The 27,403-nt window shown below is 39.3% G+C and overlaps 1 protein-coding gene across 2 annotated transcripts in view; it reads left to right on the forward strand.

Annotated features, from left to right (window-relative positions):
* micu1 (mitochondrial calcium uptake 1) overlaps positions 1–27,403 on the forward strand; it is a 66,869-nt gene that overhangs the window by 18,537 nt on the left and 20,929 nt on the right. For both annotated transcript variants that reach the window (XM_069885538.1, XM_069885539.1), the window contains exons 6-9: positions 8,271–8,314; positions 17,964–18,078; positions 21,564–21,646; positions 22,191–22,388. In XM_069885538.1, coding sequence (XP_069741639.1) covers positions 8,271–8,314; positions 17,964–18,078; positions 21,564–21,646; positions 22,191–22,388 — 440 coding nt within the window. The remainder of the gene's footprint in view (positions 1–8,270; positions 8,315–17,963; positions 18,079–21,563; positions 21,647–22,190; positions 22,389–27,403) is intronic.

The raw sequence follows: 27,403 nt of genomic DNA on the forward strand, positions 1-27,403 counted from the left end.
TTCACTTTTATTTACGTTAATCTTGTAACCCGACACTTCTCCTTATTCCTTCAATTTCTTATATAATTCTTTTATTGATAGTTCTGGTTCTGTTAAGTACACTATAACATCATCCGCAAATAGACTGATTTTATATTCCCCGTCTTTTATTTTTATTCCTTTTATATTATTATCTATTCTTATCAATTCTGCTAGTGGTTCTATAGCTAGCGCAAACAATAAAGGTGATAGTGGGCATCCCTGCCGCGTTGACTTGCTTAAGTTAAATTGCTTTGATACATGTCCATTTACTGTCACTTTCGCTAACGGTCCCTTATATAATGCTTTAATCCAATTAATATACTTCTCCGGTAAACTGAATTTTTGCAATACTTTGAACAAATAATTCCATTCTACTCTGTCGAAGGCCTTCTCTGCGTCTAAAGCAACTGCTACTGTAGGTGCTTTATTTCCTTCTACTGCATGAATTAAGTTAATAAATTTACAAATATTGTCTGTTGTGTGTCTTTTTTTGATAAATCCAGTTTGGTCTAAATTTACCATTTTCGGTACCTGTTCTGCTAATCTGTTTGCTAATAGTTTAGTTATTATCTTATAATCTGTGTTTAGCGAAGATATTGGTCTATATGACGCTGGTGAGAGTGGATCTTTCCCTTGTTTTAGTATTACTGTAATTATTGCTGTTTTACATGAATCTGGTAAGTTTTGTGTCTCATCAATCTGGTTGATTACATCCAGGAGGGGCGGTATTAATAAGTCTTTAAATGTTTTGTAGAATTCTATTGGAAATCCATCCTCTCCTGGTGTCTTATTATTTGGTAATTTTTTTATTATCTCTTGTATTTCTACTGTTCCAAATGGTTCTGTTAATTTATTTTGTTCCTCTATTTGTAGTTTTGGTAGTTAAATTTTAGTCAAAAATTCATCTATTTTCCCTTCTTTCCCTTCGTTTTCAGTTCGGTATAATTGTTCATAGAATTCTCTAAAGTTTTCCTTAATTTCTTTTGGATTATATGTAATTTGTTTGTCTTTTTTCCTTGATGCCAATACCATTTTCTTAGCTTGTTCTGTCTTAAGCTGCCATGCTAGAATTTTATGCGTTTTTTCACCTAGTTCATAATATTTCAGTTTTGTCTTCATTATATTCTTCTCCACCTTATATGTTTGTAGTGTTTCATATTTTATTTTTTTATCTGCCAATTCTCTTCTTTTAGTTGTATCTTCCTTCATTGCTAATTCTTTTTCTATATTTACTATTTCCCTTTCCAACTGCTCTGTTTCCTGATTATAGTCCTTCTTCATCTTGGTTCCATAACTTATTATTTGCCCTCTAATGAACGCTTTCATTGCATCCCATAGTATAAACTTATCTTCCACTGATTCCGTATTTATTTCAAAATACATTTTAATTTGTTTTTCAATAAATTCTCTAAAATCCTGCCTTTTGAGTAACATGGAGTTTAATCTCCATCTATACATTCTTGGAGGGATGTCCTCTAACTTTACTGTCAATATTAAGGGTGAATGGTCCGATAATATTCTAGCTTTATATCCTGTTTTTCTTACTCTATCTTGCATACGAGCTGATAACAAAAATAGGTCTATTCTTGAGTATGTTTTATGTCTAGCCGAGTAATATGAATATTCCTTTTCCTTTGGGTGTTGTTTCCTCCATATATCCAAAAGATGCATTTCTTCCATCGTTTTAATTATAAATTTGGTTACATTGTTCTTTCTGTTAATTTTTTTCCCAGTTTTGTCCATATTTGAATCCAAATTCAGGTTGAAATCCCCTCCTATTAATATGTTCCCTTGCGATTCTGCTATCTTCAAAAAAATATCTTGCATAATCTTTTGATCTTCTTCGTTAGGTGAATATACATTGAGTTGATTCCAAAACTCCGAATATACCTGACATTTTATCATTACATATCTCCCTGCTGGATCTATTATTTCCTCTTCTATTTTAATTGGCACATTTTTACTAATTAATATAGCTACTCCTCTTGCTTTTGAATTATACGACGCTGCTGTTACGTGTCCTACCCAATCTCTCTTTATTTTCTTGTGCTCCAATTCAGTTAAATGTGTTTCTTGCACAAATGCTATATCAATTTTTTCTTTTTTCAGTAAATTTAGCAGTTTCTTCCTTTTAATTTGGTTATGTATTCCGTTAATATTTAAAGTCATATAGTTCAGCGTAGCCATTTTATACTTTTTTTATCTTCCCTTTCTGTTTCTCCATCATTACCTTTCCTTCTTATCCATTTCTGCTTTCTTGTTTTGAACACTTTATAAGACAACATTTCTAAAACATCAAACATTTTCCCTATTCTCCTATTTAAAACTTCTTTAACCCCAATCTCCCCTCCCCCTCCTGAGTTGTCCTTTATCCCTTGTCGGACAACCACATCTCCCCTCTCCATTTGGATTTGCGAATTCACTCGCAAGCGTCAGCTGATTTTGCAGTGACCGTAACTCCTCCCCACCCAGCCCCCCCAGAAAAGATTTCAATTTTTATATGTAACAAAGGTCACTCTTTTAATTCCCTCCTTATTCCCTCTATTCCATTTCCCTCCCTTATTAATTCTTGTCTATACTCTATATATTTTCCTCTAAATACGGATACATTCATGTATGCACACTATATATATATATATATATATACCCCTTTACACACATACATATAGATCGTGGTCATTTTTACTCTTATTACATGTCTTCATTCCATTTCCCTCCCTTATTAATTCTTGTCTATACTCTATATATTTTCCTCTAAATACGGATACATTCATGTATGCACACTATATATATATATATATATATATATATATATATACCCCTTTACACACATACATATAGATCGTGGTCATTTTTACTCTTATTACATGTCTTCTCCATTAACAATGGCGTGAAGCAAGGCTGTGTTCTCGCACCAACCCTCTTTTCAATCCTCTTCAGCATGATGCTGAACCAAGCCATGAAAGACCCCAACAATGAAGACGCTGTTTACATCCGGTACCGCACGGATGGCAGTCTCTTCAATCTGAGGCGCCTGCAAGCTCACACCAAGACACAAGAGAAACTTGTCCGTGAACTACTATTTGCAGATGATGCCGCTTTAGTTGCCCATTCAGAGCCAGCTCTTCAGCGCTTGACGTCCTGCTTTGCGGAAACTGCCAAAATGTTTGGCCTGGAAGTCAGCCTGAAGAAAACTGAGGTCCTCCATCAGCCAGCTCCCCACCATGACTACCAGCCCCCCCACATCTCCATCGGGCACACAAAACTCAAAACGGTCAACCAGTTTACCTATCTCGGCTGCACCATTTCATCAGATGCAAGGATCGACAATGAGATAGACAACAGACTCGCCAAGGCAAATAGCGCCTTTGGAAGACTACACAAAAGAGTCTGGAAAAACAACCAACTGAAAAACCTCACAAAGATAAGCGTATACAGAGCCGTTGTCATACCCACACTCCTGTTCGGCTCCGAATCATGGGTCCTCTACCGGCACCACCTACGGCTCCTAGAACGCTTCCACCAGCGTTGTCTCCGCTCCATCCTCAACATCCATTGGAGCGCTCACACCCCTAACGTCGAGGTACTCGAGATGGCAGAGGTCGACAGCATCGAGTCCACGCTGCTGAAGATCCAGCTGCGCTGGATGGGTCACGTCTCCAGAATGGAGGACCATCGCCTTCCCAAGATCGTATTATATGGCGAGCTCTCCACTGGCCACCGTGACAGAGGTGCACCAAAGAAAAGGTACAAGGACTGCCTAAAGAAATCTCTTGGTGCCTGCCACATTGACCACCGCCAGTGGGCTGATAACGCCTCAAACCGTGCATCTTGGCGCCTCACAGTTTGGCGGGCAGCAGCCTCCTTTGAAGAAGACCGCAGAGCCCACCTCACTGACAAAAGGCAAAGGAGGAAAAACCCAACACCCAACCCCAACCAACCAATTTTCCCTTGCAACCGCTGCAATCGTGTCTGCCTGTCCCGCATCGGACTGGTCAGCCACAAACGAGCCTGCAGCTGACGTGGACTTTTTTACCCCCTCCATAAATCTTCGTCCGCGAAGCCAAGCCAAAGAGAAAAGAGAAGAGACATGTCTTCATCTCTCTGCTTGTTTTGTAGTTGTTCTGCAAATTTCCTTGCTTCCTCTGGATCCGAGAATAGTCTGTTTTGTTGCCCTGGAATAATTATTTTAAGTACCGCTGGGTACCTTAACATAAATTTATATCCTTTTTTCCATAAGATCATTTTCGCTGTATTGAACTCCTTCCTCTTCTTCAGGAGTTCAAAACTTATGTGTCTTTTTAGTTTGCAGTCTTTTGTACTCTCGTTACACGTCTTCATCTCTCAGTCTATTTTGTAATTGTTCTGCAAATTTTCGTGCTTCCTCTGGATCCGAGAATAGTCTGTTTTGCTGTCCTGGAATAAATATTTTCAATACCGCTGGATGCTTTAGTATAAATTTATACCCTTTCTTCCATAAAATCGCCTTTGCTGTATTGAACTCCTTTCTCTTCTTCAGGAGTTCAAAACTTATATCTGGATAAATAAAATTTTTTCGCCCTTTGTACTCCAGTGGCTTGTTGTCCTTTCTTACTTTCTCCATTGTTTTCTCCAGTACCTTTTCTCTTGTAGTATATCTTAGGAATTTTACTAAAATGGATCTTGGCTTTTGTTGTGGTTGTGGTTTAAAGGCTAATGTTCTATGTGCCCTTTCTATTTCCATTTCTTGCTGTAGTTCTGGACATCCTAAGATCCTGGGGATCCAATCTTTTATAAACTCTCTCATATTCTTGCCTTCTTCATCTTCCTTAAGGCCCACTATTTTTATATTATTTCTTCTGTTATAATTTTCCATTATATCTATTTTCTGAGTTAACAGATCTTGTGTCTCTTTACCTTTTTTATTAGATTCCTCTAATTTATTTTTTAAGTCCTCTACCTCCATTTCTACTGCTGCTTCTCGTTCTTCCACCTTGTCCATTCTTTTTCCTATTTCTGATATGGTCATATCTATTTTATTCACTTTCTCTTCTGTACTGTTTATTCTTCTTCTTAAATCACTAAATTCTTGTGCTTGCCATTCTTTAAATGAATCCATGTATTCTTTAATAAGAGAAAGTATATCCATTGTCTTGCCTTTCCCTTCTTCTTCCATTTCACTGTACTCTTCCTCTTCCTCTTCTTCTTCCTCTGGGTTGGCCATCTGTTGTTTCTTTGTTTTCTTTTTCTTCTCTTCTTTCTTGTTTTCATTGTCTTCTATGTTCTCTTCTTGCTGCTGCTGTTCTGTAGCTGTCATTGCTGGCTGTGGAGATCGATTCCCCAGCTGGTCGCCCCTCCCGTCGGTGTGTTTTTTTGCATGCGCGGTTGCGCACTTTTACTCGGCTCAGCTAGCCATTTTTGTAGTCCACTTTCTACCGACCTGAGGGAGCGGGTTTCTCTCTCCACCGCGGGCCTCTTCGAACAGGTAAGGCCTTCTCCTTCTTCTTCCGTTGTCTTCTCTTCCTCTCTTCTTACCGTTGGTTTCGATTTTTCTTTTTTTGTCGCCATCTTCTTTCCACCTTTATATTCACTTTACTTTAATTTTTATTTTTGTGCCTTTGTGCTTTCCTTTATTTTTTTCAACTTTTCTGGAGTGGGCTGGAGTTCACCGTCCGGCTACTACTCCATCACGTGACTTCCCAAAGAGAGCTAGGCTTGATTCTAAATATTTGATCAGCTTTGGAGTCTGTCGTTGCCATTTTTTAACATAAGGACCAGAGTTGTGCCAATCAAAGTGAAAGAAGCCATTATGAGGATGAAAACAAGAATAAGGTAGTACGAGACATCACCCAAACCTTAAGATTATGAAAATCAACAGTTTGGGACATCGTTAAGAAGTCATAAAGGAAATGGTATTCCAAGGAAGACCTCAACAGCTAATGGCAGAATTCTCATAATAATGATGAAAAATCTCCTCTTCAGGAGGAGGCTGGTGTGGATATATCAATGACTTCTGTCCACAGAAAGCTTCATGAACAGAAATATGGGACTGCACTGCAAGATGCAAACCACAACAAGCGTGGTCATCTTTGGCAGGTCCTTTGTTCTTGCCATCTCTGATACAGGTTAATCTTGGTCTCATCTGTCCATAGGACCATTTTCCATAATTCTGCAGGCTCTTTAAAATTCTACTTGGCAAACTGTAATCTAACCATCCTTTCATTGTAACCTCAGTATTTCTGTTCATGAAGTCTTGTGTGGACAGAAGTTATTGACACCTCCTCACCTGCCTCATGAAGAATATTTCTGAACTATCAGACAAACGTTTGGGGATTTTTCTCCTTTATGATGAGAATTCTTCCGTCATCAGCAGTGGAGTTTTACCTTGGAATATCAGACCCTTTGTGATTACTGACCTCACCAGTACATTTCTTTCTTCTTAATGATGTTCCAAACTGAAGGAAGCCTGGCTTTCTTATACCTGTACCTATGAAACAATTAAACATTCCTGAATGTGCACTTGTGAATTGTTTGATTGCAAATTTAATATTGTGGAGCGTAGGGGCAAGTAAAGGAAAATAAAAGTGTCTGACCCAAACATGGTGGGCATTGTGTGTAGTGTTTAAAGCAACAATAAGTAAGGCAAAAAAAAACCCTTAAAAATGTACTGATGATTAGCAACAAAGATTCTGTTCACTTACACTTTAGATTGTCACCATTATTTGCTTCACGTTAAAGGTTCATTTTTGTTTTTTTTTTAATTTAATTTTGCCTTCAGTCAGATACTAACACAACAATCCCTGAATGTGACTCCATGTAATGTTAAATGCCATATTTTTCAATTGTTTACCACTTATTAACAATACAATTAATGGACTTCTTCATGCTTTCTGGGGGTGTGATTGTGATTTGACAAGTTTGATTTGTTTTTAGTGTGTGATTGTTAGATATCAGCTGAATACTGTTCTCTCTATTGTGGATGCCATTCAACAAATGTCTGATTTGTTCAGGTTTCATTGCTGACTTGTTTTTGTTGCACCATTGAGGACTAAAATCTGCTTTGTAGGAAGTGACTCTTTGGCTGAGGAGAGTTATTGTGTATTTAGTTTCAGTTTAAGGAGTAGCTTCCTGATTTAGAGATGATGGCAGTAGTTGGACAAAATAGGACTGTCAGTAAGCTGATACCTATTTCTTTCTATGTGGTTTAGGAATTGCATTTGTAGAAGTATAATTTGCCAGCTACAAAAGCACTTACAAAAACTTAATATCAGGTTGTGGCATTATACTCAAGCTTCTATGAAATGTTTCCAGCTTTTAAAAACCTTGTGCTTTTGTAACTCATCCTGGCATTTCCCCAGCACATTGATTGTCTTCATTTGCATTTCCTCTGATTTTGCTCCACCTATCTTGGAAACCTGTGCCATCAGCACCTCTTCCCACATTATTCTTCTGAGACAATACTCCGTTAAGCAATAATAAAGCTTGGAATTTAAGTTTGCTTAATATTATGATTTTTTTAAAATATATTTGAAGTACGCAGCAAGTAGCATTGCCTCAGCAAATATGACAAACAATGCACAAGAGATCAAGCAATTTTCATTCTGTTCATTATATCCTGTCAAACATGCCAAGTTGGAATTTGTTACAGATATTGTTTGCTTTTGAAAGTGTTTCTTAAAATCTGAAAGGTTTAGAAAGTTATTTACAATCAGAATTAAAATATCTCCCAAGAAAACAACTCTGTACCAGATGATCCCCAGAATTTCCATGTACAATGTAGGTTTTGAGTTATACTTGCTGTATTAGATTACCCCAAGTCTGTCACTTAACACTGACCAAGGGAATGATCCTGTCACAATATTTTAAAAGCAAATTACCCAATAAAGGTTTGAATTTTATGAGCATATTTTAAAATAAATCACCGTCGGTTCCTTTAACAGGCCGTTTAAAGCCTGTACAGTCGGAGTGGGCCCCACTGGGGAGCGCTGAGACTGCTGTCATGGTTCCAAATTTATACTTGGTGTATAAGACAACCCCTGGTTTTGACATATCATTTTTAAGTTTCAAGTCTCATCATGTACGCTGGCATATATGGCAACTGCATAACCTGCTAAGATGCTCCAGTTCTGTGTATTGTGCCAGACTCCAGCATCTGCAGATTTCTTATTTGCATGTTATATGATTCACCCGGCATCTGAATAAAGTAGTCAGGGTCAAGTATTAAAGGATTTCTTGTGAATTTTAATCATAACATTGTCTCTCCTTTTCAGATCAAGGTTTGGACCAGTTCATAGTGAAACGCTATGATGGGAAGGTTAGTATCCTCGTGTTGGCTTGGCAATTGTTACTGGGTTGATTCCCAATTTTATTTAAACAAATAACAGTTTTGAAGGTGCTGCACTAACCACATAACAAATATACAAAATACCAGCAATATATTGTGCAAGTTCTGTGTACAATAGACACGAGATGAAATCTCGCAGTGATTCGCTGAAGTTCGTGGCAAGGTTGTTAATGTGTATACTGTGTATTTTACATAACTTTTTACCCCAGTGGATGACATTCCACCATGTTAACTGGTGCATTCAGCCACAAACATTACTCTGGTTGCAGAGCACGACTGTAACTTGGACTAAATTCTTCTCCATTCATGGAATGGAAATTTTATTCTCTGATGCATAAGAAAAACTCTGCTGGCACACTTTCCACGCATTATGTTTTCTTGGACCCTGTCTTCAAGACCAATTGAAATTGCCAAAAGCAATTGGCAGTGATGAAAGCATGCGAATTTGCAGAACAAAATATTCTCACCAAGAATAAAATCTGATGTTACAAATTATTTTTCATCTTTATCAATAATCACAGTGATGTCCTAAAAAGTGCCAACATGATGAGATTTGATCTCAGTACAAAATAGTATCCCACCAATCCATGCATTAGCACTGTCTGATATCTGTTAATAGATGGATTGGTGGGATACTATTTTGTACTGAGATCAAATAACAAAATATTCTCCAGCCAACTCCACCCTAATGCTGTAGATCTTTCTTGTGTGGAATAAATTTCTTGATTTGTTACAAACAGGAGGCTGGGAAAGAGGATTGAAAAAGAAACTGCCCATGAGAATAGGTTACTGTTCCTTGTCATCTTCCCTGCCTTTTCTGTGTATTCTTTGCTAGCCTATTGATTTCATATTTATTGTCAGAGTACATATATGGTTGAAAAGAGGGTTGGTGCGAGAAGAACCAAGCCATGAAAGACCTCAACAATGAAGACGCTGTTTACATCCGGTACCGCACGGATGGCAGTCTCTTCAATCTGAGGCGCCTGCAAGCTCACACCAAGACACAAGAGAAACTTGTCCGTGAACTACTCTTTGCAGACGATGCCGCTTTAGTTGCCCATTCAGAGCCAGCTCTTCAGCGCTTGACGTCCTGTTTTGCGGAAACTGCCAAAATGTTTGGCCTGGAAGTCAGCCTGAAGAAAACTGAGGTCCTCCAACAGCCAGCTCCCCACCATGACAACCAGCCCCCCCACATCTCCATTGGGCACATAAAACTCAAAACGGTCAACCAGTTTACCTATCTCGGCTGCACCATTTCATCAGATGCAAGGATCGACAACGAGATAGACAACAGACTCTCCAAGGCAAATAGTGCCTTTGGAAGACTACACAAAAGAGTCTGGAAAAACAACCAACTGAAAAACCTCACAAAGATAAGCGTATACAGAGCCGTTGTCATACCCACACTCCTGTTTGGCTCCGAATCATGGGTCCTCTACCGGCATCACCTACGGCTCCTAGAACGCTTCCACCAGCATTGTCTCCGCTCCATCCTCAACATTCATTGGAGCGCCTTCATCCCTAACGTCGAAGTACTCGAGATGGCAGAGGTCGACAGCATCGAGTCCACGCTGCTGAAGATCCAGCTGCGCTGGATGGGTCACGTCTCCAGAATGGAGGACCATCGCCTTCCCAAGATCGTGTTATATGGCGAGCTCTCCACTGGCCACCGTGACAGAGGTGCACCAAAGAAAAGGTACAAGGACTGCCTAAAGAAATCTCTTGGTGCCTGCCACATTGACCACCGCCAGTGGGCTGATATCGCCTCAAACCGTGCATCTTGGCGCCTCACAGTTTGGCGGGCAGCAACCTCCTTTGAAGAAGACCACAGAGCCCGCCTCACTGACAAAAGGCAAAGGAGGAAAAACCAACACTCAACCCCAACTAACCAATTTTCCCCTGCAACCGCTGCAACCGTGTCTGCCTGTCCCGCATCGGACTTGTCAGCCACAAACGAGCCTGCAGCTGACGTGGACATTTACCCCCTCCATAAATCTTCGTCCGCAAAGCCAAGCCAAAGAAGACATATATTGTATCACTTACAACCTGAGATTCTTTTCCCTGCAAGCGAGGCACAATTACCAGGGGAAAGAATCTCAGGATTGTACGTGATACTATATATATACTCTGACAATAAATTATGTCATTTCCTGAGTGCCAAGTTGCAACTTTCATTCCACATACCCAAGAAATCATTAGTATTCAAAGTAAGGCCAAGCCCTCAGCTGGGTCATGGGATTTTAAAAAAATTTAAACACACTGCACGGTAACAGGCCCTTTCAGGCCACGAGCCCATGCCACCCAATTACAGCCAATTTACTGAAAACCCCAGTATGTTTAGACCGGTGGGAGGAAACCACAACACCCAGAGGAAACCCACATAGACATGGGGAGAGTGTACAAACTCCTTAAAAATGGATTGCTTTATTCAGTGCTTTAAGTCAACACTAGGTCCACAGACTGTAGGACCTGTTATTGTTGGGTCATGCAAGTAATTTCTTTAAAATGAATCGCTCAAAAATAATTTGTAATCATCAGGTTCTAAATGGTCAATATTAGAATCACTTAATTTAGACATACAGTAAGGCAACAGGCCCTGAGTCTGAGCTGCCCAATTTACACCCAACTATCCTACACCCCCAGTAAATTTCAAACAGTGGAAAAAAACTGGAGCACCCAGGAAGAACCACGCAGTCACAGAGAGAACAAACAAATTCCTTAGACAGCACGGGATTCGAACCCAGTCCCAATCGCTGGCGCTGTGAAGGCATTGCACTAACCACTATACCAACCATGTCATCATAAGTAAATCTGTTCACCTCAGTAACTTTCCATAAAGATCAATTCAAACCAAGACTCAAGCACTGATCTGTTTACTGGGGAAACAAATCTTTCTAACCTCTGCTCATTCACTCTCATTCCACAATCACCAACATCTGATAGGCTAAAAGAAACCTTTCCAATAAGAGCAAGGAAACAGACGAGGTCCTGAAGCAGGGTTTGGACCCAAGATGTCAACTGTATTTCCCTCCATGGATGCTGCCTGTCCTGCTGAGTTCTTCCAGTTGTTTTTTTTTGCTCAGGGTTCTAGCATCTGCAGTATTTGTCTCCTTTCTAATCTGGCTCTTTCACCACCAGTGACATTTTTTTCACTAAATTTTCCTCCTCAGTGCTCCTCTCTTCACTATAAATAGCCAGTCCAACATGTTCTTCCTGCATTCAGCATCATCCACTAGTAAAATTGCAGCCCAATGAATGAACTGCAAATTCTCATTTATTCGACATGAAGTCAGAAAATAACAACTCTCTTCCTCCATCTGTCCTTCCTTTGAGACTTAACCCCCTTTCACACTAAATTGGCCTTTCAGTGTCCTGAGATAGGAAATGGGGGTTTGGGTTTTCACATTTAACCACTCCTAACTAGGACACTGAATGTTTTCACACTTGAAAAGTGCCATCCCTGGGATTAGGACTATACTATCTTCTACTGGTGGCATCACGATGCATTGAGCGATGGTGGACCTGCCCTAAATCCTGATCAATGTATTATGAAAATTAATCATGCCTAATTATAGCATAATTTAGCTTTATGTACAGCGTAGTATGAGCCTTTCAGCCCCTGTTGTTGTTGTGTCAAACTATATAAACCTTTAGAAGGGGCTGTGGGTAAATGCTGGAAATAAATAGCAATAGTGGATAAATGGGGTGGGAAAGTTGGTAGCGCTTTATTGCACAATTTATACCACGTGGGAAAGTTTGTAGTGCTATAGCACACAATTTATGCGTGGGAAAGATGGTAGTGCTATAGTGCACAATTTATATAGCATGGGAAAGTTGGTAGCATGATTGCATACAATTTAAACTGGGGAAAGTTGGTAGCACTATCGTGTACAAACCCGCCCTCCTTGAATTCTGTGCGGCAGAGAAAGGACTGTATGCATTGGCTGCATGAACGGAGCATTCATGCAGGGGTTACTCTGCCGCACAGCATCCTGGGAAGTCAGGTCCACTATTGCTTTTTCCTACGGTCTTTATAAATTGTGCTTTTGCACTACTACCAACGTTCCCACGCTGTTTAAAAATTGCCTGTTATTGTTATTTATTGCTATTTATTTCCACCATCTCTCTCCCCTGCTGCGACTTTCCCACAGCAAAGTTTATACCTTCATTTTTATCCTTTCTTCCTTCACATTCCTGCATTCACACAAAAACTTGGGTCAATTCATTCCCAGAATGCAATTGCCCATTTAACACTTCATGATTGTAACGCCGGCGTCTGCAGATGCCAGGGATTGTACTGGGGTTGAGGTCGTCAATCTGTGACATGAGATGATGTCATCTGACACCAGCGTTGAGAAGATTTTGCTTTCACACGAGACACTTTAAAGGCTGTTAATTCCTGGGACAACTTGAAAGGGGCTTTAGCGTTTCAAAGTTAGGTGCCATGTGAATGCTGCTTCCTAGTTTTTCTTGTGTTCACTATTGGACTATTTTGTTTTGATACCTGTTTGTAAAAATAACTGTTTTAACATTTTTTTTAAATAAAAGACTGCTTTTTTACCAGCTATTTATTGTGTTTGACACTTAAGACTGTCTGTCTGTATATTTGTGTTATAACCACACTATTCTTTGGATGAGTTGCAGTATTACTTTTTCATTCCTTTCTTCCACGTGCTAATGTAGTTTAGACTATGAAGTTTTACTTTTTTTTATTTTTGCAGGCATATTGTAGTTTCAGTGTGGCAATTGTTACTCTTCACAGATATTTTTACTATGGCTGATTTTGCTATTTACAGTTATTTCATGGTTTTACTCTGGATGCTTCCCCTTGTACAGAGCTGTTCCAGTTTCCCCGTGGCTTCTGCTTAACTGAAGGTATACTTAAGTCATATTATAATTTGTGATGTTGTGCGGTCAGCCAGACTGAGCAGCATTTAAAGGTTTGCCTCCAAAAATAGTGTAGTTCTAAACAAAAACAAATTCTTGATGTCACTGGGTTATTTCTGCAAGTGTATTTTATTATGAATGGCTCTGCACAAGAATATTGTGGGTGATTCGTTTTAATTTGGAACTATTTTGGCAAATGTTGTTATCTATTCTAATATGAAGATGTGTTGCTGTTTATGATGCTTTTAACATTTCATGAATCCCTGTGTTTGATCTGCTAAATTCTAACAATACTAACATCAACTTAACAGGACGAGAGGCCTGACCATTCAAACTGCTACCCTAGTGTTGATGTACCCATTAATTGTTCTTAGTGTGTGCTTGTGTTCATTTGATGTGGTGTACTCCAGATTGTGATGTAACTGGGCATCGTTTTTCTTCCCCCCTCTTCATCACACTTCCTCATCAGGATTTCTGGCAGGTATGAGGCGTGTGAGCATGTGCATTAACCATTATGCACTTCAGCCTTTGTTCTCCTCTGCAGGACCTGACTTGTCTCTCTGACTAGACTATTCCCAGCATGCAATGTTTCGCATGCCTGAGACACCAGGAAAGACTGACTTCTCAAATAGAAATGATTTTCATTTTTTTTGAGCTCCTAGTTTCTCTTTCTGTGAGAATAGTCATGACCAGTATTTGTGACAACATCGCTTCCTTCGCATTTTTAAAATGATTGTGCACAACAGAGATGGAAATGCAGTTGTCCACCCATTTAAAATAGATCATTGGGATTTGAAATGATAGGATGCCAGAGGAGCTCTATGGTTAGTAAGGGATCATTTAAGGTGGTAAATGAATGGGGGGGGGGGGAGGGGGCGGGGGGAGGAGGGGAAGGTTGAGAACCACTACTCCACCAGCTGGTATTCCTCCATGATCCAGCTTCTGCATTCTCTTGCTGATGCTGTGTCTGCAGTTATTGCATTTCTCAGGATGAATTTATTCATCAGTTGGAAAAAATTATTAGCTCAGGAATTATGAATTAATTTGTGGGATATGGGCATTGTTGCCAAGGTCCAGCTTTTGTTGCCAAATCATAATGACCTTTTTAAAAAAAAGTAATGTTGATTTGCATAATTGTGGCAAAATATTTCCAAGTTAGAATGATCTGTAAGGAGAATCTGCAAGTATTGGTGCCCTTAAAGCACCCTTTGCTATTGTACTTTTTGGATCTAGCAGTAATGGCTTCAGAAATTAGGGGAAGTGTTTGAGTTGCTAGGTGATTAACTGCTGTGCTTTCTATAAATAATCTTTACTGCAGGTATATTATGCTGTCGGTGTCTATTATAGCAATTATGTGGGAGATGTCTACAGAGCTGTATTAAATGCCATACGTGTATGAATTGTGAACTTGCAAGAATCAAAGTCATTCCAAACTATCGAACATTGGAGATGAGCCCATCTTCAGCATCAGATTTGTATCTGTAATAATCCACAGCTTTGGAGATTTGTGAACAGCTAATACATTTCACTATGGTGCAAACATGTTCTTTTATACCACAAGGAACAACAGACAGTGTATCTGGTCTCTGTATCAGATGACCTTCATGGTTTACTGTGATGTCAAAACTTTGTTGATGAGTAATGTGGTAAAGAGCCAGAAAATGAATGTTAAAAACCTTGCTGGAAATCTGCAATGTCAGCATGAAGTGTTGAACACACTCGAGTCAGGAGGGACAGTTAACGTTTCAGGTCCAAACATTCCGACAAAGGTCTCGAACCTAAAATATTAACTGTTTTTCTTTCCATTGATGTTGCTCAACCTGCTGAGCGTTTCCAGCATTTAAAAAAAAAAATCTGATTTATTTAGTTTTACCAGCCTGTCATCATTTAACTGACAGTGATTTTAATGTCATAATGTTCAAAGGGAGACATGAGCAGGATTTCATTTTGGCCAAATCTGAATTTCATACATTGGATAAGAGTTGATCCACAGTATTCAGTGGATCATTGGTAAAACAATGTCGAATAATGGGAGATTTGTGCAAATCATCTCTGATGCAGACCTAGTTCATTCCCCTTTTGGGCTGACAACTTTACTTAGTAAAACTAACATGGTAAAATACTTTAACATTCAAAAAGGCAAATTCTGTAAGAAGATCCTGATAATGAGGACAGTAATGAAAACCAAAAGCGAAGGAAGGGAGAGATTAAAAGTTATAAAAAGAATGTGCAAGGCATTTCAAAGTACAGTATCCAGAACCTATGGGGATTGGTAGATGCCGGGTAAGTGTATTTTCTAATGGCTTGAGACTTTTACAATGCCAAGGTAATAACCCTGCATTAAGAATAAATAGCTTAAAAGACAGAAATGCCACATTGTGGAAGGCTATCTTTCTGGCAAAGTGGAGATTAAAGTTGAAAAGAGAAAGAACAAGGGACACCTGAGAGTTGTGTTACAAACACAAATCTAGTAAAGTCGTTGACAGCAAAGCTTTGCTCCCAATGGAACTCAACACTTTCACCACCTGATTTGATGACAGTAACAGTGAAGAATCAGCCCTCCACACCCCAATGTCCCCTGATGATCCCACTCTGTCCGTTTCTGAGGATGACGTGAGTGCTGCCTTCAGGAGGGTGAATCTGAGGGAAGCATCAGGACTAAATGGAGTTCCTGGGCAAGTAGTAAAGATTTGTGCTGATCAATTTACAAAGGTATTCATGGATATATTCAATCTCTTACTCCAGCAGGGTGTGATATCCACTTGTTTCAAATAGGCATCAATCATACCAGAGCCCAAGGTGAATGCAGTAACCTACTTAACAACTATTGACCAGTAGCACTTACATCAACAGTGATGAATTGTTTTGAAAGGCTGGTGTTTAAGCATATCAGTTCCTGTCTGAGCAGCGACAAGGATCCATTCAAGTTTGCTGAAGTGTAGTTGGTTCCTTCCCACCCCCCACCCCCCCCATTCCCCCGGTGCCAATCAGTGGTTATATCTGCCCACAGTTAAGGCTGACGTGCAATTGGTCCTTGCGGGTCATGTGGACATGGCCTCTTGTTTTATCTGCTATTTTGCTCCTGACTCAAGACCATCACCGAAATCCAGGCTGTCGGCCACAGGCGGGCACCGGAGGGACGACTGCAATGGGCCCATCCCAGATTCCAAATCATGGTCGATGATGGAAATCAAGTTCATTTGATATACTTGTTCATTAATGTGCTCTGCCTGTGGGTGGATGGGTATGGTGTGTTTAACCCTTGCCTTCCCAAATGGGAATTGAGAATGTTTAGCAGCGATTTATTTGCCCCCAATGTGCAGTTATTTGTATATTATTCTCGGTTAGTCTGTGAGTATGTGACCTTTTGTGATTTTCCTTGTGCATAAATAAAGACAACTATTTGTTGATAGCTTGTGTCCAGCCTTGGTTCTCTTTGAACTCATCGAACCTACACTGAACACAACAGAGCCTTCATCAGGTACCACATAGAGACCTGAGTCTCACATGAGGAAGGATGCAATGTGTGAATGATGATCTTTGTCAACTGGCTTGTCTTGATGAGGGGAAGCACTTTTTAAGGAAGAAACTGTAAGTCCGTTGTGTTGGAAGAAGCAATTGGACTGAAAATCCAAAGGGAGTGAACTATTCAGGGGTGAAATGGCTAGCTAAAAAATTGTTTGTGTTCTCTAGGTCCAAAAGGATTAAATTGTGTTTATAGATATTTAATTGAGCCTAATAATATTATTCAGCAAAATAGATAGAGAAATTGTTGTAGAATATGAAAGTCTGCAGACACCGTAGTTGAAGTGAAAACAAGGCTGGAGAAACTCAAGGTACCTTGTTGAAGGGCTCAGGCACGAAACGTTGGTTTTGTATCTTTATCTTTGCTGTTATAAAGTCCACTGACCTGCTGAGTTTCTTCAGCATTGAGTTTTTACAAGATAGAGAAACTATTTTTTCAGATGGAATGATCAAGAACAAAGTCACATGACAAATGAACTCTGCCACTTTTCAGTGACATCAGGAAGTGCCTTTAATTCAGAGTTGGAGAAATATTATTCCTGGAGAATCTGTAGAATCTTCAGCTAAAACCCCAGAATCCAGCACCCATGGGGACTGGTAGATGCCAGATGAGTGAATTTTATGTGTTGCATGATTGACAAACTAACTGCTAGGTTGCACCAATTTTAAACTTTCATTTTGTTTTTAACCTATTTATTTTCCACAATTTTTTTTCCAGTTGTTTGAATCTGGATAATAGGGATTTTACTGTGTATTGGACAGCACTATCAAGTTGTGTTTTTGAAATATGTATCAATGGGTCAAGAGAAACCCCAAGAGGTGTTTTGATGCTTGGATTTGTCATGAGCTGAACAAGGGCAAGGAAGTTGCTTTGAATTCTAATTTTTCAATTCTCACTCAGTCATTGATAGTCATTGAAACCTGATTAGCATTTGAGTGATCATTGGGACTTTGCAATCTATTCACATCAGTCTTTCCTATTTTAAACATTGCTGAAAATTGCGTGTCTGATATGGTGTCTCATGCATGGAACTCCCCCAAACCTTGCTTCTGTACAATTATAACATAAAACTTTTCAATCAAATTAATGTCCAATTTTCATTTTATTTGCTTCTGCTTTGCATCTCATACACTTTGATGCTATATCTGTATTTAATAATCTAGCAATCTCTCTGCAGATATCACAGTTTTACGTTATCTTTGGCAGAAGCTTACCCATGGACGGGAGAAGTTTGTTGATGAAGACAGCATATTCTATGCACTAGGAGAGTGTGGACTGATTTCCTTCTCGGATTACATCTTTCTCACTACTGTTCTGTCCAGTAAGTATTGATCCAGCCTGATCTACTGCTCTCCTGTGATCAGTCTACAAGCTGACAAATGAATTTGTAAAGTGTATTTCATCCCAAGCTTCAAATCAAATCATGGTTCATAAAAACTCTGGATTAATATTGCACAATTAATGGTCAGCAATTTTATATGCTCTCATTGGGAGAACATCCAGGTTGTCTTCTCCTCTCTGCTAACCTCCGTCCACACCACCAGTTATATCTGCCCACAGTTATTGGTCCTTGCGCAATTGGTCCTTGCGGGTCACGTGGACATGGCCTCTTGTTCTATCTGCTCTTTTGCTCCTGACTCAAGACCATCACCGAAATCCAGGCTGCCGACCACAGGTGGGCCCCAGAGGGCTGACTGCAATGGGCCCATCCCAGATTCCAAATCATGGTTGATGATGGAAATCAAGTTCATTTGATATACTTGTTCATTAATATGCTCTCTGCCTGTGGGTGGATGGGCATGGTGTTCTCCCTTGTTTATTAGATGGAATTGTTTTGTACTCTTAGCACTGGAGTTCTTGGTGTAATGATTAATATACTTTGGCCTTTAGTGGTTTATGTACAATGAATTACTGCCTTTGTAATTCGGCACTTATCCATAATAGCATGGCTGTTTTTTTTGCTTGTTCTAGACTTCCAAGTGATCAGGTTATTTGTTCAAGTTTTTTTTAGGTTAATAAGTCAAGTTTATTGTCATCTGATTGTACAATATAACCTGATGAAAAGGCGTTCTCTGGTCCTCAGTGCAAAACAAGCAGACGTACAACCAGACATAACACACATACAAACAATACATATGTTGGACAAGTATTCATATGTATTAAATAAATATTGTTTCATGAACGTGAGAGTCTCGGGTGTTTAGTGTGAGCAGTTTGTTTGGTAATTCAGCCTTCTCACTGCCCGTGGGAGGTTTCTCAGCCTGGTGGTGCCAACTCTGATATTCCTGTATCTCTTCCCTGGTGGGAGTAGCTAAAAGATGCTGTGTGCAGGATGGAAGGGATCCTTAATGATTTTGCTCTTCAGAAAGCAGTACCTGTAGATCACATCTATGGAGGGGAGGGAGGCTCCAGGGATCCTGTCTGCCATTCTTACGGTCCTTTGGATTGACCTCTGATCCACTTCTCTGCAGCAAGTGTACCATACAATGATGCAGCCGGACAGGAAGCTCTCGATAAAGTTCCTATAAAAGGTTATCATAATGGTGGCTGGTAACCTTGCCCACTTCAGTCTTCTCAGGAAGTGCTGTTGCACCTTCCTGACAAGTGAGGAGACGTTGAGTGTCCTAAGGTCACGACTTGAGTGAACCCCAAGGAATTTGGTCCTCGTATCAATTATGAGTGTTCCCCCCTTCCCAATACCTGTCTAGGATCCTCCTTTCAAAGCCTCCATTTTCTCTTGTGTGAAGAGGACCAGGAGGTGCTGTGCAGATTTACTCACTTTCAAGACAAAAATCATCTCGTTCTAAAGCTTGAATGACAACAGAGGTAATTGTGTTCAAATTATCCTGACATGCATTCTCCCTTTCACAGATCCCTTTGAGTTAGTCTGTATGCAATGTGGGACTGTGTACTGGAGTCCACCTGAGGCTTGTCTAATCCATCCAAGTAAAGAGAAAATAATGTTCTGATTGTATCACAGTTTGAGAATTAACGGCTCATAAAATAAAAGATTATGTTTTACTTGTGTTTTGTTCTGGAAAGTAGAAAACCGTAACTGTGGAACTTCCTGGAGAGAGAATTGATTCCCTTTTCCAGTTTACCATCCAAGAGGAATTTTAAAAAATTCTACTGCAGATAACTTAATTAGAAACATAAAATGCTGATTATATTAGCATATAATCTGCAGTGAGATTTGCCACCATCAAATCATAAATTTGACAGGAGTTTGTTTCCATTACCCTGCCGGTCTTGCACACATTCTCAGATCTCTCAATGGCCAATCCTTCATCAATGGCTATGAATGAACTTGGCCATTCTCTGCCATAAATCTTGGACAAAAATCACAGAACATGAAATACTTGAAAAATGTTTTAAATTTAACTGAAATCGGAGGATAAAAATAATTTGTATTTGTACAGGGTAAGGCATTAAATTATGTTCTTGTTCTTTGTAATATTGTCAAGATGTCGTGTTCATCACAAAGACGAACTAACTTGGAAATTAATGCAGAGACATAGCAAAGTTCCTGATGCAGCTCGTGTGAAATAAATCTTATTCTACACTTTGCTGCAATGATTGATCATTAATTATTGATGAAACTAATTGATAGTACGATTCAGCATCTGCTATTCTTGGAATCTGCACAGAAAGATACAAATCATACAGTTGGCATTTTTATGACTCTTTAGTCATGAGTCTCTAAAAATTTATTTTTCATTGCTGCTTCAAAACTATTGTAATGAGTTGTGTTAATTAATGTAATGACTACTGTGATTTTTATTGCCTTCTGAAGATTCTCTGTCAGCCTCGCAGATAGTAAAAGCTTTGAATAAAATTATAAAGTGGAAAAGAGTGCTGAGGTCCTTCAGAAGATTGGATGGAGGAATTAATAATGAGTAATGCAGAAGAGGCCAAGGCTTTGAACAAGGTTTTTATTTCAGTCTTCTTGTGGAAAATGCAGGCAACGTGACAAAGAGTTGTTAAGAAGGCAATGGGAAATGAGGACAACTAGTGGGCCTGCAGATAGATATCACCCTGGGTGCCGAAATTAGCGTGCCTCCCTGTTAGTTCACCAATCATTACACAATTTCAATCTGACATCTACCAATCCCCATAGGTGCTGGATACCAGGGGTTTTACTGTATTGGCAGCTTTGTTTTGCAGCAACCTTTTGTGAAACGCAAGGGCATTCTGGACAATATATGAGAGTACTGGTTTTAAGATGCAAGTCCAGTCTTTCACTCTGCCCATTATGCAATGTCCCAGCATCTGACTATTGTGATTGAGTCTCAAGGCTGTCAATATTGTTCCCTTTGCATTTCTGAGGAGGTGATAGAAGTGGACCATGACTGCACTCATATTCTCTTTTTCATCAATATTGCCAAGCGGGGGTGGTTTGTTCGTGATGTTTGAACTATACATGTGTTTTGCTGAACCTAAACTTATATATTGTCAGAACACCGACATGTTTCCAAGATTGATTCAAGTACCATAAAAAATTTCAAGGCTTGGCTAACTTTCTGCAAACATAATTGCAGTTTAAATGCTCAATTCATCAAAAGATATTCACGATGGAGACATTAAGAATTTTGTGACGATATAATGTTTGAAAACATTTTTTTGCAATAGAGAATCATAAAAGTTACTAATATTTATGTCTTGTTACTGTTGCCATATGTACCTTCACTAAGTGGAAGCAGACACAATTTATGCTTCCATGAAGACCGTAGTTTCTATAAAACTGCTATGTTGAGAGCTTCTGTGAATTAGTGAATGCAGCATTAATTATATTTTTTCTCTAATTAGCCCCACATCGGAATTTTGAAATTGCCTTTAAAATGTTTGACTTGAATGGTGATGGTGAAGTTGATCTGGAGGAGTTTGAACAGGTAATTATTGACACACAGAATGGCTTTGACAGCCATAGTGAGAAAAGAGGGTAGATTTTTAACCTCTCTCAATTTCCCACCTTGAATCCCTCAGCTTTGCTTACATGTAAGAAAGGATATGTGTGGCTGTTAGGCTCTTGTGCAGATTTCCATCCATGACATGGAAAAGCTTCACTTAAACAGATCAGATTTCTGTTGTTAATTGTAGTTAGAGAATCTGGCATCTTCAAGTCAAGTTTATTATTGTACAACCCGACGAAACAGCGTTCTCCGGTCCTCAGTGCAAAACACACAACCAGACAAAACACACATATAAACAATACATATGCAGGACAAGTATTTCATCTATACAAACAAATACCGTGAAATGAATATGAGAGACTCAGATGGTTAGTGTGAGCAGTTCCTGTGGTCGTTCAGCGTTCTCACTGCCTGTGATGTAAATGCCCTCCAAATAAATGTTTATGATAGATAATATATATATATTTGTTTTCCCTGTGTACAACAGAGGGTTTTTAAGCTTGGCTGATTTTGCACTCCACAGGTTCAAAGTATTATTCGATCACAGACCAGCATAGGCATGCGCCACCGAGATCGCACCACAACAGGTAACACACTAAAATCTGGAGTCAGCTCTGCACTCACCACTTACTTCTTTGGAGCAGATCTGAAGGGGAAACTGACTATCAAACACTTTCTGGAGTTCCAGCGCAAATTGCAACAGGATGTTCTTAAACTGGAGGTAAGAACAACATGGTGTCCTTTTCAATTGGCTGTAGCCTTTAATGTAATACAGCTTGAAATAATCTGTTAAATCAGAGAGGTGGTAAAATGTGGGAATAAAGGAGCCTTTCTTGGCTGGCTGGTGGTGACTGCAGGGATCAGTGGTGGGTCCACTGCTTTTCACCTTGAATGTTAATGATTTGGATGATACCTTTGTGGCCAAGTTTACGGATGAAAGGGGAAGGGACATGCAGGGAGAATGAGCGGTGGAGTATGTATGTTGGTAGAGAGAATGAAGGTGTAGAATATTTTCCAAATGGGGAGAAAATTCAAAAGGTGGAAGTCTAATGGGACTTAAGAGTCCTAGTGCAAGATTCTCCAAAGGTTAACTGGCAGGTTGAGTCAGTTGTAAGGAAGGCACACGCACAGTTAGCATTCATTTCAAGAGAACAACAACATAGAAGCAAGGATATAATGTTGAGGCTTTACAAGGCTTGGTCAGACCACATTTAAACTACTGCTATCAATTTTGGGCCTGATATCTAAGGAAGGATGTGCTGGCATTGGGGAGAATCCAGAAGAGGTTGACAAGAATGATACTAGGGATGAGAGCATTTACATTTGAGGAGCATTTGGCTCTGGGTACTCACTGGAGCTGAGAAGGATTGGGGTTGGGGGAGAACATAACGAATTTTGAAAGGACGGGATAGTGGATGTGGACAAGATGTCTCCGGTGTTGGGATAGTCTTGGTCCAGAAACCACAGTCTCAGAAAACAAGAAAGTTCCTTTAGAGCAGAGGTGAGGAAAACTTTCTTCAGCCGGAGAGTGGTGGATTTTTGGAATTCATTGCCACACATGGCTGTGGATGCAAGATCATTGGATACATTTGAAGTGGAAGATGGTAAGTTCTTGATTAGCAAGTGGGTTATGGGAAGAAGGCAGAAGGGGGTTGAAAGGAAAACGACATCGGATATGATTCAAATTGCGGAGCAGATTCATTGGGTTGAATGGCCTAATTCTGTCAAAGGCTTTGCCAGGATTGTGAATTGAGATTGGTTTTATTTAATGCCAGCTTATCTTCATGTAACTACGTGCCTCTGAGCCGCAGTTCGCTGATATCCAGAAGTAGCTGCTCAGTCGGAAATGTGACATATTGCTCCCAAAATAGGTGGTATTTAACAAGAACAAAAATTTAAAGGATCAGGAACAGTCGTTGTTTGCCACTTGAAAAGCACACCTTTGCTTCTGTTTTTCCCTGTGGAAATCAGGATCACCATGACATGTACGTTAACAATCCATGATCGAGACAGCAATCGGATTGTTGTCGATGAACAATCTTTATAAAGTATCTTTTTACTCCATACAAGATAATAGATTCCTCCTGTGGTAGATTTATGAAAGAAATGGAAAAAAAAATCCTAGTTATAGCTTACTCTTGTGTCACATCCCAACTGAAGAGTTCGGATCTCACTGGTGAAAGTGGATGATTGAGAGTTGATAGGATAGTTGAGAATGCCTATGGGATGCTGGGCTTCATTAATAGGGGGATTGAAGAGTTGAGATGTCATGCAGAAAATGGGAGGCAAACATTTCATCACTGAGACTACATGGCACTAATATAACAAAATACATGCTTTTTGATGCAAGGTCAGAAGGATAAAAATCTGAAGATGCTTTCCCATTTATTTAAACTGTGGCAGGGATAGGAGAGCAGAGAGAAAAGCGAATTAATAATGAAATAGCTTCATAACTTGAAAATTCATGGTTACATATTTTCAGAATTTCAAGATTATGTTCAGTTCTGGTCACCTTATTATAGGAAGAATGTGGAAGCTGATGAGAGGGTGGAGAGGAGATTTTTCAGAATGTTGCTTGGATTGGAGAATGTACCTTTTGAGGCAAACTTTGCAGAGGTGGGTCTTTTCTCTTTGGAACAAAGAAAAATGAGAGGAGACTTAATAGAAGTCTACAAGATTCTGACAGCGTCTTTGTCCCAGGGCAGGAATAGCAAACACCATAGGAGATCTGTACAAAATAAAGGGAGGAGAGTTTAGGAGAGACATCAAGGATAAGTTATTTTTACACAGAGTTGTAGGTGTCTAGAATGCCTTGCCATGGGTGGTGGTGAAGGCTGAAACAATAGGGACATTTAAGAAACTCTTAGAAAAATAAAAGGTTACAAGGTAGGAAGGGTTTAGTATTTTTGGTAGGAATATGTTGGTCAGCACCATTTTGAGGGCTGAAGGGCCTGTACTGCGCTGTAGTGTTTTATTTTTTAAAATGGAGCTGTGACTATTTAGCTGTTCAACCACAGTTAAACAGTGCAGCAACACTGGTCTGCTGCAGGATCCAAAACCCCATTGATTTTAGGGTCAATTTTTAATGTGGTGAATTAGGGAGGCAAAAGAGAATATGTTCTGTTTAATAATAATTTTGCACAAGGTTAATGCTTTCAGTTTTTAAAAATTATTTACTTGTCTCAACTGTTTTTATGTCTTTCAGAGGCATTTAAAAGCTATTTAAAGTCATTCACAACTAACGTGCCCAACAAAGTTGTGACTAGAGTTTTCCAGCTTCTAAAGTTTTTAAGGATACATTATCCAGCACCTATGGGGATTGGTAGATGCTGGATAAGTGTATTTTCCGGTTACTTGAGATTGACTCTTACAATGCCTAACTAATACACCTGCATTAAAATTAAGCAGTTTAATGACAAAAATACTAGACTGTACTCACACTAAACAAACTTCACTTGCATGAATATATAAACCTTAAAGCATTTTACTTTATTTCGGTCACATTTTTTCAAAACCTTTAACCATCGCTGCATCTGCAGATTCCTCCCCCTCCACAGAGCCGCCCAAAAGATGAACAATAATATTAAAGATAATTAATTACCTCCTCTCCCAAGTTTATAGATAAAGTCTCTGTCTGGGGTGAAATGTACAAATACACATCTGTAGTTTTAGATAGTGGTAAGATGCACTAGACAGGCCATTCTTAACCTTTCCTTGGCTATGGCCTTCTTAACACTATTCAAAGTTGATGCGCCCCATTCCCTGTGAAGCAGTCAGGTTTTGGTTTTTACTGTATTCATCTCTTAAAATACTTATCTAACATAAGGTGAAAAGAAAACAAGGCCTTTACTTAAATGTACTGTGATCCCAGTTTGCGGTGGGGAGGGGGGAGTTGGTCAGTGGTGCTGGGCCCCTGATGAGAATGACTGCACTAAATTATGACTTGTCAAATAAGTTTATTAAAGTGTCTGAACAGGTATGGGGGCAAAGTAATCTCATGCTGTGACTGTCTGGTAGTAAAATGAGTTTGGGTAAAATTGAAAGACGAGTTACTTCATCAGTGGAAAAATGCAATATACTATCCACAAGATGTCTGAAAAGCTCGGTGAAAGAGACTCGATAACAAGTTGTAGGCAACCCCAGATTTGTAGCTGTTCAGGCAACAGAACCCCGCCCCCACCACGAACAAATACGGATCACTTTCAAAAATTTGAGATAGTGAATAAAATTCGCCCTCATGGAATCCATGTGTTTTTTTTTTAAAATTGCAACTCTTATTTCTTGATTCATGCATAGAGGACATGAGTTTTCATGTCATGAAAAATCATTATGGACTATTCTGGGAATGCAACACACTCACAATATGGTTGTGGCCGCTACTGGTGAAGTAATACTTTCCAACAGATTGTGGATCAGCAGTAGGAACATCAATGTTAAATTGATTTGTGTTGATTTATTAAAAATATCTAAATTATAGATGAAATCAAAAGTCTCTTAAGGATTTAAAGGCTACCTAGGGATGAATTTTCCAACTTTACTTTGCTCTCAGCTTCACAGAGATGTGACTATTTGGTGAACACAAGCTTGACTGATGAGGACCTGATTCCTGTTCCTCCTGCAATTGAATTAATTTTCCCAGAAACCAGAATTGTAGATCCTGTAGAACCATCAGATGGTTTGGAAAGGGCATATGTACAGTAAAAGTTTAATTTGGCAAGTTCAGGACTTCGATGCCAGACTAGCAGAATACTCCAACACACTTTCAATTTTTTGTTTGAGATGTTACATGGTAGTTTAATAAATTTTCCAGCAAACTCAGTAAGTTCAAAGGGAGAACAGGAAACAGAACCTTGTGAGATTGGAGCAAGGAGATGGGGCTCCATTGATTTTCAAGCAGCAATCGTCAAGGATCCGCACCACCCATTGCACCCTCTGTTCTCACTTATATTAGGAAAGAGGTATAGGCGCCACAAGATTCGCACCATCAGGTTCAGGAACAGCTGCTACCCCTCGACCATCAGACTCCTCAACGACAAACTCAATCAGAGACTCATTTAAGGACTTTTCTACTTTTCTACTTTTTTTTAAAATCTTCATATTTCACAGTCAGTTTGTTTACATTTCTTTATTTGTGTATGTTGTGTACAGTTTTTTTTTGCACTGCCCAAAAGGTGGTAATTCTGCCTGGCCCACAGGTAAAAGAATCTCAGGGTTGTATGTGATGTCATGTATGTACTAAGACAGTAAATTTGAAATTTGTATTAACTGCTGGTCTTGTTTTGTGCTGGAGCTTCCAAGTCTCTTGAAATTCTGAAAATATGTAACCATGAATTTTCAAGTTATGAAGCTATTTCATTATTAATTCACTTTTCTCTCTGCTCTCCTATCCCTGCCACAGTTTAAATAAATGGGAAAGCATCTTCAGATTTTTATCCTTCTGACCTTGCATTAAAAACAATGTATTTTGTTATATTAGTGCCATGTAGTCTCAGTGATGAAATGTTTGCCTCCCATTTTCTGCTGGCACGAATTAGTCACTAAACAAGTCAAATCTACTTGGGAGGGGATGGGAACTAAAGTTTTTTTAAAATATTTTAGGGTCTGCAATTTAGTGGTGAAGCGTGAAAATTAGACTTCCACTTAATGCTACGTGCTATTTATTTTTAATTTAGTATATGGACGCTTGCTTGCCTTTCATGTCATTCACAATGCTGGCATAGATATTGATGTCTGCTT

This window comes from Narcine bancroftii, chromosome 6 (genome assembly GCF_036971445.1).
Source record: "Narcine bancroftii isolate sNarBan1 chromosome 6, sNarBan1.hap1, whole genome shotgun sequence".
NCBI classification, from domain to species: domain Eukaryota; kingdom Metazoa; phylum Chordata; class Chondrichthyes; order Torpediniformes; family Narcinidae; genus Narcine; species Narcine bancroftii.